Source organism: Osmerus mordax, chromosome 18 (genome assembly GCF_038355195.1).
Source record: "Osmerus mordax isolate fOsmMor3 chromosome 18, fOsmMor3.pri, whole genome shotgun sequence".
In the NCBI taxonomy this organism is placed as follows: domain Eukaryota; kingdom Metazoa; phylum Chordata; class Actinopteri; order Osmeriformes; family Osmeridae; genus Osmerus; species Osmerus mordax.
The window spans coordinates 11,064,711-11,078,472 of NC_090067.1; the positions used below are offsets into that span (position 1 = coordinate 11,064,711).

Consider the following 13,762-nt stretch of genomic DNA (forward strand, 5'->3'; position numbering starts at 1 on the left):
TCCGCAGTGCTGAGTTCTCCTACTGCTCCAGCTGTGGAGTGTTAAGGGAGTCACCAGTGTACCTAGTTACACCAGCACACTCTCACACCAGCACACTCTCACACTAGCACACTAGCACACTCTCACACTAGCACACTCTCACACTAGCACACTCTCACACTAGCACACTAGCACACTAGCACACTCTCACACTAGCACACTCACACTAGCACACTAGCACACTAGCACACTCTCACACTAGCACACTCACACTAGCACACTAGCACACTAGCACACTAGCACACTAGCACACTAGCACACTTTCACACTAGCACACTCACACTAGCACACTCTCACTCCAATCTGTCTCACTCCACACTGTCTCACTCCACACTGTCTCACTCCACAATGTCTCACTCCACACTGTCTCACTCCACACGGTCTCACTCCACATTGTCTCACTCCACACTGTCTCACTCCACACTGTCTCACTCCACAATGTCTCACTCCACACTGTCTCACTCCACACGGTCTCACTCCACACGGTCTCACTCCACACTGCCACACCTTAGTGTGCTAGAAGACTGGATTACGCAACACACACAAGCATAATTTCACACCTAGCATAAAAGACAGCCTTGATACCGTAGTACAGATAAATACTAGTCTGTTCTTGAAAATGTTTTACGTGTACGCAAGTGTGTAAGCAAGTGTACCCCACAACACCCAGTAATCCTGCCAGGACCAGCACTTAGAATGACAACACAAGGGGAGGGCGGGGAGCGGGCAGGCTGTGTGTGTGACCCTGTGTGGTGGGGAGCGTGCAGGCTGTGTGTGTGTGACCCTGTGTGGCAGGGAGAGGGCAGGCTGTGTGTGTGACCCTGTGAGGAGGGGAGCGGGCAGGCTGTGTGTGTGACCCTGTGTGGAGGGGAGCGGGCAGGCTGTGTGCGTGACCCTGTGTGGAGGGGAGCGGGCAGGCTGTGTGTGTGACCCTGTGTGGAGGGGAGCGGGCAGGCTGTGTGTGTGACCCTGTATGGGGGGAGCGGGCAGGCTGTGTGTGCGTGTGACCCTGTGTGGTGGGGAGCGGGCAGGCTGTGTGTGTGACCCTGTGTGGCGGGGAGCGGGCAGGCTGTGTGTGTGTGACCCTGTGTGCTCAGATCCAGCCTGAGCTGTGAGCCCGCGTTGCTTGGGGTCGTTTTCGGTGACGTCTGATCGGAGCCCAGAAATGCAGACTCAGCACCGACCCCAATCCCCCCCCCCCCCCCCAATCCCCAAACCGGCGTTGCTATAGCAACCAGCAGCAGGCGGTGGGAGAGGCTTGTTGTTATCTGTCAATGCTGGAGAGAAAAGGGGGGGGGGGGGATTTCATATTTCAAAAAGTAAAAACACCAGTCTTAGAATCTGCTTGCTTCATCGAGGGACTTGCAGTTTGGTTTCTGTCGAGAACTTTGTAAGTAAATATGATTGATTGAATGGTCGGCCATATTGTCTTTCCCAGATTGACTGCCTAGTGATAGTCGTGGGTTCCACTGTCAGCTGCCTGTCCATGACATCATGGATCACAGAGAGTCTGAGATTAAACCAGACAGCCAATCAATGGCATCCATCATGCTCAGTCATCAGAGAGACAATCGATCAATCAGGTCCTATCTAATTGGTCAGCTGGTTTGTCAGCTGCTGATCAATGGAAGGACTGGAGTGGACTGTGTTACGTGTTTTGTTTTTTAGTTTTTTTGCTGTTCCTTCTATTTTGAATTATATTCTGTACATCCGACAGACATGCCCCTACATGCCCTTGTCTATCTCTCAGACACACACACACACACCCTTTGTCTCTTTGTCCATATAGGGGAACAATGGTCAGCTCTGGTTTCCTGGGGTTAAAGGGACATTTCAGTTCAGACCCCGACTTTGGCATGAGGCCACTTCATCCTAAAACAAAGCATTATAGTAGAGAATGAGATGTTAGATACATCACAGCCCCTTACACAATCAATGTGGACCACTATGACACAGAGCGAAAAAGAATGAAAGGGAGTGTGTTCGTGTGAGAGAGTATGTGTGTGTGTGTGTGTGTGTGTGTGACCCTGGCCTGTCTGAGAGCCATAGATTACTCAGTGGTAGATTAATAGATTGCGCTGACCCAGTCGCTTGCTAGAGCTACACCTCTCATGTCATGTGGAAATCTGTCTGTCTGTGTGTCTGTCTGTGTGTGTGTCTGTCTGTGTGTGTGTGTGTGGCCTGCTACAGCTCATTCTCCATGTGATGTGGATGGCCATTTGTGGGACTCAAACTGAGGTCAACAATAGAACTGTCAGAGGACAAGATTAAAGAAAGAACGAAGAAATGATGCCCCGTAAACTAAAGAAGGAACAACTCTGTCCCCTCCCCTCATCTCTCTCTCTCTCGCTCTCTCTCTCTCGCTCTCTCTCTCTCTCTCTCTTTCTCTCTCTCTGTGTAGAATATTCTCCTACCTAGATGTGGTCACGCTGTGCAGGTGTGCCCAGGTGTCAAAGGTAAGCCCCTCCCACTATTCAACACCTGGCGAATGGCGTAAAAGCCTTACGACTATTACCTATCATGTGCCCATAAACTACAAATAATAATCTTTGTCATTTTTCCATATCTCTTGTTCCACATCCATCCTCTCTCTCTCTCTCTCCCTCTCTCTCTCCTCTCTCTCTCTCTCTCTCTCTCTCTCTCTCTCTCTCTCTCTCTCTCTCTCTCTCTCTCTCTCTCTCTCCCCTCTCTCTCTCTCTCTCTCCCCCCTCTCTGTTCCAGGCATGGAATGTCCTAGCCCTAGATGGCAGTAACTGGCAAAAGATTGACCTGTTTAATTTCCAGACAGACATAGAGGTGAGAGGTTATGGAGATGGTTGTGTCTGTGTGGGCCTCAGTTTGTGTGTGTGTGTGCCTGCTACTGTTTGTGTGTTGAGTAGCATTATCAAGCTCATTGCCCAGAGCTTAGTGCTGCATGTCTGTGACGTCATCACTGAGCCTCTGTCCTCGGACTAGCCCGGGTCACAGTAGTCTCTCCCTCCCTCCTTCCCTCTTTCTCTGCCCCTTTTCTCTCTCTCTCTGCCCCTTTTCTCTCTCTCTCTCTCTCTCTCTCTCTCTCTCTCTCTCTCTCTCTCTCTCTCTCTCTCTCTCTCTCTCTCTCTCTCTCTCTCTCTCTCTCTCTCTCTCTCTCTCTCTCTCTCTCTCTCTCTCTCTCTCTCTCTCCCTTCCTTCTATTGTTCTCTTTCCCCCTCTCTTCACTCCCCCGTTGTCTCTCTTTCTTACTTCATCTGATCCCCCCCCTCTCTTTTCTTTTACCTACCACTTGATGCTTTTAACGTGTCGTTGCTCCGCCCCCTCCTGTGGTCTCCTGTCCTCCTCTCTCTCCCCAGGGGAGGGTGGTCGAGCACATCTCCAAGCGATGCGGGGGTTTCCTCAGACAGCTGAGCTTGAGGGGGTGTCTGAGTGTGGGAGACGCCTCCATGAAGTAAGTCGTTTCTTAACACACACATGCAGACGCACACACGCTGACACACACACATACACACGGACACGGTCACACACGTTCACACACGCAAACAGACACCCCTGTTGGTTGCGTTGAATGGCTGCGGCTCCTCCCTCCCTTCAGGACGTTTTCTCAGAACTGCAGGAACATCGAGGTGTTGAATCTGAACGGCTGCACCAAGATCACAGACAGCACCTGCCTCAGCCTCAGCAAGTTCTGCTCCAAACTCAGACAACTGGACCTCACCTCCTGTGTCTCCGTTAGCAACCACTCCCTTAAAGCCCTCAGGTAGGACACACCCGTCCTAATGAATGGAGAAAGACAGGACAAAATATGACAGGTCGTTCTGGAGTGTTCTCGCTTTGAGAAGAGCCCAAACGGCAGCCCTAGCCGTCAGCACATTCCTTTCGTCGTCCTTTTCGTAATCTTAACATTTCTCCTTGTGAAAGATTGACAGTTCAGGTTGTGCCGATTACAGGAGGAAATATGCCTTATGAGGTCATCATAAGTGGCGTGTTTTGACTAGCGGGAACATCTCGTGACACAGCTTGTGCCATTCCTGTTAGTGGAATTAATTGAATTCTAAACCTTCCCAGAAGTCCAATTCCAATTGGGATTCCGCATACTGGAGCCATTGCACCACGAATAAAAAGTATCAGCGATTGAGAGTACGACTGATCCAATAACTCTGACTTGACCCCTGACCTCGTGTCAGCAGTGACGGCTGCAGGATGCTAGAGACGCTGAACCTGTCGTGGTGTGACCAGATCACGCGTGACGGCATCGAGGCCCTGTCCAGAGGATGCACGGGCCTACGAGCACTGTTCCTCCGAGGCTGCACACAGGTCCCCAAACACACACACACACACACACTCTCACCCTGATACTGTAGCATAAGGGAATATTGCCCTCTCCTGGTTGCCGGGTGCAATAAGAACCTTAAGAGGCTGTTGTTGTTGTTGTTGTTGTTGTTGTTGATGTGTTTGATTCAGCTGGAGGATGGAGCTCTTAAACACCTGCAGAAACATTGCCCTGAACTCACCACTATCAACATGCAGTCCTGCACAGTAAGAGAAAGAGTCTTACGTGTGTTTGCGTGCGTGGGAGAGAAAGAACAAATGACGAGAGAGCGACCGAAAGATGGTGTGTGAGGTTCGGAAGTGTGCATGCCAGTGAATGGTAATGTGTGTGTGTGTGTGTGTGTTCTCTGCAGCAGATAACAGACGACGGCTTGGTGAGCCTGTGTCGGGGCTGTCACAAGCTGCAGATCATGTGTGTGTCAGGCTGCAGCAACATCACTGACGCCTCCCTCACAGCCATGGGGCTCAACTGCCCCAGACTCAAGTGAGCTCTGATGCCACACTCAGACCCTTTTTTTGCCTGTTACTGGAAGCCAGCTCTCACTAACTCCCCCCCCCTCTCTCTCTCTCTCTCTTTATCTCTGTCTTTATCTCTCTCTCTCTTTATCTCTCTTCTGTACTGTGTGTCCCAGGATCCTAGAAGCTGCACGGTGTTCCCATGTGACAGATGCTGGGTTTACTGTACTGGCCAGGGTGAGGAATGCCCCCTCATCACCCCACATTCACCACACACACACACACACACTTACCAGTCCATCGAAATCTTTTTTCATGTAGTCTTAAATGTGTTTTTAACCTTGCAGAATTGTCACGAGCTTGAAAAAATGGACTTAGAAGAATGTATTTTGGTAAGACTTCTGTGGTTGTTTTCCTGGTCTTGAATGTTAAGAGGATTTCACTGTGGGCCTGTTTTGTTGGGGGGGGGGGGCTTGTTTGTTCTGAGCCTGTAGATTGTAAACGTTGTCTTCTTCTCCCCCCAGGTGACTGATAACACCCTGGTCCAGCTTTCTATCCACTGCCCCCGCCTGCAAGCACTGGTACTACAAACTTGTGTGTATGTGTGTGTGTTTCAGTGTCTTGGCTATCACAAAAAATATACGATTCCTCTCTTCCTCCCCAGTCCCTGTCCCATTGTGAGCTGATCACCGATGATGGCATCCGAGCGTTGAGCAGCAGCGCGTGTGGGCAGGAGCGCCTCACGGTGGTGGAGCTGGATAACTGCCCCCTGATCACCGACGTCACACTAGAGCACCTGAAGAGCTGCCACCGTCTGGAACGCATCGAGCTGTACGACTGCCAACAGGTCACCCGGGCTGGCATCAAACGCATACGGGTCAGTCCCTCCTCATCCTCCCTTTGGATCTCCTGCCTTGGCTTATCTCAGTTATTATATCAGCAGCTCTCTTGAGTCTTGCTATAGGCTGATGTCCCTTTTTAAGATGTAGTTTTTCGTGCTTGTAGTCCTCTGAAGTGTTAAAGCCGCTCTCTCCTCTTGCCCTGACAGGCCCACCTCCCCGAGATCAAGGTCCACGCCTACTTTGCTCCGGTGACGCCCCCTCCCTCCGTGCACGGAGGGGGCCAGCGTCTGTGTCGCTGCTGCATCATCCTCTGACAGTGGAGGGCCCGGGGGGGGCATCTCTGTCTGCAGGTTCTGCTGCTGTGAGCCCGCCTAGGGGGGAGGGGGGGGGCCTGGACTCATCATTACTACCGACCCACTGGTCAATACACAAGACTGATCGCCACTGATCGTTGATCCATAAGACCCCTATCAGCACTGCAGAGGTCTCGCCTGCCTCGCTCTCTCACTCTCCTGTTCCCTCTCTCTCTCTCTCAAAACAATACTAGTGTATACCCCGTATTCTCCATCATCAACTGCCCCCTCCTCCCCCCGTCTGAACGTCCCAGTGCTAATCTTGGTGTAGGGGGATCTGGAGAGTGGGTAAAGGGGGGCAGGATCTTCCTTTCACTGGATGTAAGGGAAGCAGAGAGGAGGGCCTCTGAACAGTGGAACTATGTTGTCTTTAGACGATGAGATGATGGACAACACTTGAGTGGAGAGTCATCGGAACCAATCACACACCACCTCAATGTGACCATCTTGTGAGTCATTCTGCTTCGATCAATGGACGTGCAACTTTGGGATAAGGTGAGGGTGTTTTGGTTTGGGGAAATACAGTGCTTGTGACGTACAGCAGGGATGTTGCTTGGATAGGGCTCCAAGAAACAAGTCCACTGCACCCTCTAATTCGGGAGTGGGATGGGGTAGCAGACAGGAACCACAAAAGAAGACACTTTACATTTTTTTTGTGCTTCAGTTTGAGATTTTAATTCTGTTTGTACAGAAAATGTTTTGCAATGGCAAAAAACTAAAAAATATATATAACCTTTCTCAGATAGGAGAAGGTCTTCAACAAATTGTTATTTTCATTTCGTCTCTTTTTCAGTGCTTATTGTAATTGTCCATGCTTGTCTATCCAGAGAGGAAGAGATATATGTATCTTTCCTGTTTGAGATAATAAAAAATATATATTGATGTTTGACATAAATGGACCCTGTCAGTCAGGACCTTGGCTTTTAATGACATCAGGTTGGATTTGTGTGCTACATCACTGGATTGTGTGTGCTACATCACTGGATTGTGTGTACTCAGGGCCTCCTGTGCACTATGGCTGTGTTGACACACAGGCCTTGTTCCAAATCTATTACTATACCTAAATACTGAGCCACTCATATCTACTTGCTGGAATGAGGTCAATTCTGAACCTTGAACTCCCTTGAACCCCCATACCAAACGCATTTATTTAGAACTTAGAAGATTGGATATATATATATATTAAAATGATAGCCATATATGAAAAATCTGCCCAAGTGCAAAGAGAAACTGTTATTTTGGGGATTCAGGGGAACAAGAATTAGACAGGATTTCTACTCTTCTTTGAAAAGTTGAGTCAAGCACCCGAGGGGAGTGTTTTAGCCATACAGTGCAGTGTGTCTTATATACCATGTTGCTGCCACCTATCCAGTGGTTTCAGGTGTTCAGGAGAAACTGGCTTGTACAGGGCTAATGCTGGGTTAGAGACGGACAGTGTTGAGTCTAGCAAGTAGAGGTATCGTTTATGTGACGCGTTGACTGGACCGACTGTATGGTAACGAGACTAATGCCCTCTCTTGACAGCTGTTTAACAGGAGTTTTATGTTGAAGAAATCCATACAAAATAAATGAATAAAAGTAACATAGTAAATGTGGTCCGACTGTGTCTCTAATGTGTTGAAATAAAAAATATTGAATACTGCCTCCTGAAATAATTTGCTGTTTTCGATTTTGACTGAAAGAGTATAATTTTGTCGCCAGATGTCGGTGGAGAGCTTCGTAGATTTTCATTCAAACTCACATATCGACAAATGTCTATTTGTTTGGCATAATCATAGCAGTGCATATTCCGTAATCCGTATACAGTACTATTACTAGTGACACAAAATATTAGTAATCTATCTGTAAAATAACTGTCACTGTGTCCTGTGACTACCAATCATTTTACTACAGGCATTATCCTGGCTAGCTGTGCGGTGCCGAAGGACCACGCTGGCCTTCGGTTGCTCGTCTGCGCTACCTACCATCTGCAGTTACCGGCAGCGCGCTGGTTTTCAGCGGGGAAGGACTTCCGACAGCTGTCTCAGAAACGATTACTCTCGGATTCAGAGTATCCAGGAACCGCGGGAGCACAGAAAAAAATTGTCCTCAAAGTTGGTTGCAACTTTATTTCGACGGGTCCACGGATACTTTTAACCCATGGAATACAAAAACAAAGTAGCTTAAATCTTAGGGTCAGGCCTGTGATCAACTAGCTAACTAATATTAGCAGCCAGCTAACCCTGCTAGTGTTAGCCAGGGTTCGCGGCTTTCGTTAGCTAGCTTGGCAGCTAACGTTAGCTGGATAGCTCTGTTTTGATGTGGGTCGATTTAACGGACCTTGTCCATTGTACCGTATTTTCAGTCACCGTTTCGTAACTTTCAGAAAGTAAAACCACGTTTAGCAAAATCTCCAGAACGCCTACCTGGACAAATTCTAAAATATCTTTAAATTATCTATCTGGAGAAAAGAAAATCAAAGTTAAGCAGTTGAGTGTAAATGGTGCTGGCGTGCACTACTACTGTTTGACAAGTGGGTTGTTTGTTGATAACCTGTCCGACCAGTAAACCAGTCGTCGTCCTTCAGACTCTGGTAGTGTTCATAAGGAAAGCTCGTGGACAGCGGCTAACCTTTTTCGAACTAAACACCGACCAGTGTCTCTTCTGCGGCTGGCCACAAAAGCTGGCCACTCGGCGCTGCGTGCCCAATGGAGGAACATGACAACATGGACTATTTTTACCAGCAGGTTCTGCAGAAGGATGTTACTAGAAGGCTGCAGGTCGGCCAGGACCTTATTGACTATCTGAACGACCCGCAACGTTCACCTGACGTGGAACAAGATAAGCCACGACTGGATAAAACCATTGATGAACTAACGGGATGGGTAAACGCAAGCAATTACAAGGTGAGAATTTGAGCTAGCAGATCGCTAGGCTTGGGGTTGAATTGCGGATGCATTGCAGTGGCATCAATCTATGAGATTCATGAAGCTAGCGAATAATAACGTTTGCATATGACTACATTTGTAAAACAGAAGGGTGACGAGTGATTGTTTTGGCAAAATGTTGTCTAGTAGTACTGGGTACCACGCTTCAGTGTCGGGTACGGCTAACGTTATCTTGCCAGGCAGCAGAACTAGTATTAACGAGCTGTCATCGTCTGGGCTCATGGGGGAACTGTCTAGCCGAAAGATTCGGACTCGCTGGCGCATAATCTGGTAAAAAAGTCTAACTAATCGGTTCCTAATGCAAACCCCACTAATCTTATTTACTGTGCCAATTTTTTCAACCTCTTTGAAGAGAAATTCCACACAATTTCATGCTAAATGCTTTTGTAACCATTTACTCTCTAGACAAGCCACGGTTGTTTTGTTTAGTTTAGTTTAGATTTGCACTCGCCCGCTATTGGCATAACTATAAAATTATCTTTTACAATTCAAATCCTTGCAAACTAAATCTAATTTGGTTGGATGTTTTCTTTGGTTTCTTCAGAAGGCTCACTTAAACAGACTGCTATAGAAGGGACCCATTGTCAGGGCGCTCGAGAGGAAAGGATGGGGGAGGGGTCATGGCGTTTATTGTTTGAACCTGGCCCCAGTGTACGTGGATCTGATCAAAACACGGTGTTGCAGCAACCTTGTTCCTTTTGTCAATTTCTTTAGCAAATCCTTATTTTTTTAAACTTCAAAGTAACCACTAATAAACAACGTGAGACAACCAGAGTTTAATGTAAACAAGTATTGCATACAAAATCTGATTAAATTAAGTTACAGTATGACTGGAGCCCAATATATGATACCTGATACTCTGTGTGATGGATGTTGTGTCTTCTTGAACTGCAAAATGAAGAAGCCATTTATTGAACTGAAAAGGATACGTAACTTGGCCCAAGCGCAGGGCTTACATCATCACAATAAAACTCAGCGATGATGTAATTGGATCAGATCATGAGCTTGGATGAGAATCAAACTCTCCACCTATAGTGACACAATACATCTCCACACTGGACAAAGTTAGTTCTTCACACACCTCATTACACAAATTAGACACTCCCCATCCCATAAGCCTTACTAAAACATTAATGATACCAAAATGACCACAGACCAGAGTCTGCTAGCAACATCAATCTGACCTCGGCCTGCCTGGGCTTTCAGGGATTGGTCCAGGGATTGCAGGGGGGCGGTGCTGGAGATGAAGCTGCAGAGTCAGCATAGACTAGGTCACATCCAGAGAGGTAGGAATGGAGAGGGTGGGAAGATGTCAGGGAGAGGGAGAGAGGGTGAGAGGTTGTCAGAGAGGGAGGGAGAGAGAGGGAGAGATGATGTCAGAAAGAGGGTGGGAGGTTGTCAGAGAGGGGGGGATGGATGCAGAGTAATAAAAGTGGAGGAAAATGAAGGAGGTTGACGGGGAGAGAAAGATGGAGTCTCAAGAGAAGGAGTGAAAAACCAGTCAGACTCATCTGACTCATGACTGCTTCTGTCTAGAGGAGAATAGTAACTGTCTGTTCCTCTTTTATTTCTGCTCTCCAGCACTTTGTCTTCCTCTCTCGCCCCTACAGCCACTTACTGTCTCAACTGTCTGTCCTTTTTTCTGTTTTTATTTTTTTATTTTGTTTCTCAAGGTCGTTTTTCTCACTGCAGCTGCAGACTCGCATCAAGCTCACACAAACTACAGAAGGACCGGTGCATATGCAGGATACACACCATAGCAGCAGACATTAATATTGCAGGCTGCCTTATCTGTGCTCTCGGAGTGGTTTAGAGCTGCAAGACTCATTGCCCGACCCTGCTTGAACATCAAGCCAGGCGATACAACCAGCTGTCCCTTTTGGAACAAGTCTTTTGGTCGATCAAAGACAGCAGAACCCTGTAGTACTATCCTGACGAGATCCATGTGACACGGCCATCAGCTAGCCAACATAGCCCAGGCCCTCATGGCAGAAACATGCATGAACACATGCAGAACAACAAAGCTGCTTTACTCGGGAGTAAAGCAGGCTTTACTCCCGAGTCAGGGAGTCAGGTGGCTGAGCGGTGAGGGAATCGGGCTAGTAATCCGAAGGTTGCCAGTTCGATTCCCGGTCATGCCAACTGACGTTGTGTCCTTGGGCAAGGCACTTCACCCTACTTGCCTCGGGGAAATGTCCCTGTACTTACTGTAGGTCGCTCTGGATAAGAGCGTCTGCTAAATGACTAAAATGTAAATGTACTCCCATCGTCCCCGTGTGGGAGTAGGTGTGTGGCCACAGTCTGAGTAAGGCGTCTGGATCCCACCACCACCACCCCTGTGCTAGTTATTCAGCCCTGCTGGTGATGGCCTGTGCTGTGTTCAGGTAGCTAGCCTGCCCCCCCCCTCCCATCCCCATCCTCAGGTAAACAGTCTCAGCTCCTTCCCCTGCGCCCCTCAGAGCCCGGCCCTCCAACGAGGATGCCATATGGACGAGGGCTCTGGGCTTGTCGGGGAGGGGCGCTGGGAGGGGGAAGGTGGAGAGCCCTTGGCTGCTTTCTCCTCTCGTTAGCCACTCACTTTCTCTCTCGTTCTACCAACCCCACCCTCCCCCACTCGTTATTCTCTCTCTCTCCTTCCCCCCCCCCCCCCCCCCCCCCCCCCCCTCTTTCGGCCCTCACCTGGTTCCCCCCGTTTCTGACTAAAATAGGGCATAGCTGCAGGCAGGACTCTCCCCTCTGCGGACAGGAGAGGAATATGTTTTAACAGATTTTCGGAGGAATGTTCCGCTTCCATCGAGCGCTGCCAACACAAGCATTCCGGGAGCGCGGCCCCATTCGGGATCTGATTCTAATCACAGGCTCGCTGGAAAACTGCTGTGGGAGTCTCAGACACGGCCCCCGTCTACACAGTTCACCAAGTAGACCCATAGCATAGGACCACCACCCTCAGGCAGCAGGGTCAGACACTGCTTAGTGGACTGGGCTCTGACCTTCCTCCACATGTGAAGCAGACTTCTGCTGTCGGTAGTTGTCCTGTGTTGAAACCCCCTCTTTGGGCGATCCCTAACGTGTTTCTGTCTGGGCCTGCAGGTGGTGCTGCTGGGTATCGACATCACCGAGGCGTTTGTGGAGCGCTTGGGAGAGCGCTTCAAGGGATACCTGGGCACAGGTGAGGCAGCTGCCCCTCTTCCGTGTGTGTGTGTGTTTGTGTGTGTCTTTTTTCACCCCCTGTGTTGTTAAGGTTTGTTTTCTGATCTCAGTGATTGCCTATGTGTGTCTGTGGAGTTGAGGTCATTCTGAGTCTCCTCTCATGTCAAGTTTTCCTCCCTCACTTTCTGTCGAACCTCAAAGACACACCGCCAGGCAGCTGCATCCTGATCTGACCCAACACTCTCTGCCTCCCCCGCCTCTCTCTGTCTCCTAACTCTCTCTCTGCCTCCCCCGCCTCTCTCTGTCTCCTAACTCTCTCTCTGCCTCCCCCGCCTCTCTCTGTCCCCCCCCTCTCTCCTAACTCAATCTCTCCCCTGCCTCTCTCTGCTCCCCCTCTCTCTGTCTCCTAACTCTCTCTGTCTCCTCTCTCTCTCTCTGTCTCCTCTCTCTCTCTGTCTCCTCTTTCTCTGTCTCCTCTCTCTCTCTGTCTCATAGCTCTCTCTGTCTCCTCGCTCTCTCTAACTCTCTCTTCTGTGTCTCTCTTGCTTGTTCTCTAAATTTAGGTAGGAAATGTGTATGACTTACTGGAGTTCACCTCAATAACCCTGTTCCTCACAAACACCACACAGCTTCTGTTGCGTGTGCGTGTGTGTTTACGGGCCTGTTGTATAACACAGCCCTGTCGGACTGCTGCAGGTGTCATCCACTGTGTCACCCAGGCTGGCCCTAGTCACACACCCACACACGCATTTGCAGCCCTGCTGTTGAGCTCCAGGATGCTGTCAGAATCGCTCTGCGACATGGCCTGAACCCTGGTGCACTGTCTGTGCCCTGCCCCTTTGTTGTCCTGTCAGTGGACTGGCCTCATAGGGAGGTTGTCTCCATCCTCCCAGCCCAGGGGAATCACAGCCAAAACATCTTCTAGCCCCGCCCCTGTCGCCCCTGTCCGACCCCCATGTTCTTCTCAAAGACAAAATGTGAGCACATCACACCAGTGTTCAAATCCCTACGGGATCGGAGTCCCTCACCCATCAGTCAGTCAGCCTACAGTAGTGAGATACATGAGACAAAGAACAAATGCGTGAAACCAAATAATGACCAAGATGGAGGCTTAGAGGATTAAGTCCCTTGATATCTTCGAATAACACATGAACACACATCTCTGTGTGTGTGTGTGAGAGTGATTTCATTCTAACTACAGAGGATGATGTCTCTCGCCGTAACAATGCCCTCTGTAAAGTGTGTGTGAGGGTATTGTATCTGTTGCCAAGGAAACCGACTGTTGTGGTAACAACCCCCAACCCCCCCCCCACACACACACACACATACATTCTTACCCAAGAACATCAGTGAGGCAGTGTCATGGTGATCTCATCCCACTCTTTAGTGTGTGTGTGTGTTTGTGTGTGAGAGAGTGCCTGTGGGTGTTTAAAAGAGGAAGTTTATTTCATACAGAGAGAGGAACTTCTGCCATCAGTTTATTGTGTGTCCATACCAGCCCTGAAAGTCAAATGTTCTGTGTTTCATTTTGTATCCTAATAAAATAACTGGAATTTGAACGTTTTTGGAACAATGCTGTACGTATTATTTCGTCAATGAGCAGTGTGTGTGTGTATTGATTTATGTTGATGTTTGTGTTAGTGGAGCTTGTTTGTTGGCACAAAGCTTTGATCCACTTGAGGGCACTGTT

At 48.9% G+C, this 13,762-nt stretch overlaps 2 protein-coding genes across 11 annotated transcripts in view; both read left to right on the forward strand.

Annotated features, from left to right (window-relative positions):
• Positions 1–2,440: 2,440 nt before the first annotated feature.
• Positions 2,441–7,637, forward strand: fbxl2 (F-box and leucine-rich repeat protein 2; the record flags this gene model as incomplete). Of its 3 annotated transcripts, none has more annotated exon segments than XM_067255292.1 (12): positions 2,441–2,495; positions 2,761–2,835; positions 3,369–3,463; positions 3,608–3,772; positions 4,200–4,329; positions 4,477–4,551; positions 4,698–4,828; positions 4,977–5,037; positions 5,148–5,192; positions 5,325–5,381; positions 5,465–5,677; positions 5,849–7,637. In XM_067255292.1, coding segments are annotated over 12 exon segments (1,210 nt in total), but the record flags the coding sequence as incomplete, so codon positions are not given.
• Positions 7,638–8,045: 408 nt separating this feature from the next.
• Positions 8,046–13,762, forward strand: part of clasp2 (cytoplasmic linker associated protein 2) — a 46,590-nt gene continuing 40,873 nt past the window's right edge. For 4 of the 8 annotated variants that reach the window (XM_067255285.1, XM_067255281.1, XM_067255286.1 and 1 more), the window contains exons 1-2: positions 8,047–8,880; positions 12,013–12,091. In XM_067255285.1, the coding sequence (XP_067111386.1) occupies positions 8,683–8,880; positions 12,013–12,091 (277 nt within the window). In that variant the 5' untranslated portion in view covers positions 8,047–8,682. Of the gene's footprint in view, positions 8,881–12,012; positions 12,092–13,762 lie in introns of all 8 variants that reach the window. The other 4 variants (XM_067255279.1, XM_067255283.1, XM_067255278.1 and 1 more) reach the window with 2 other exon arrangements.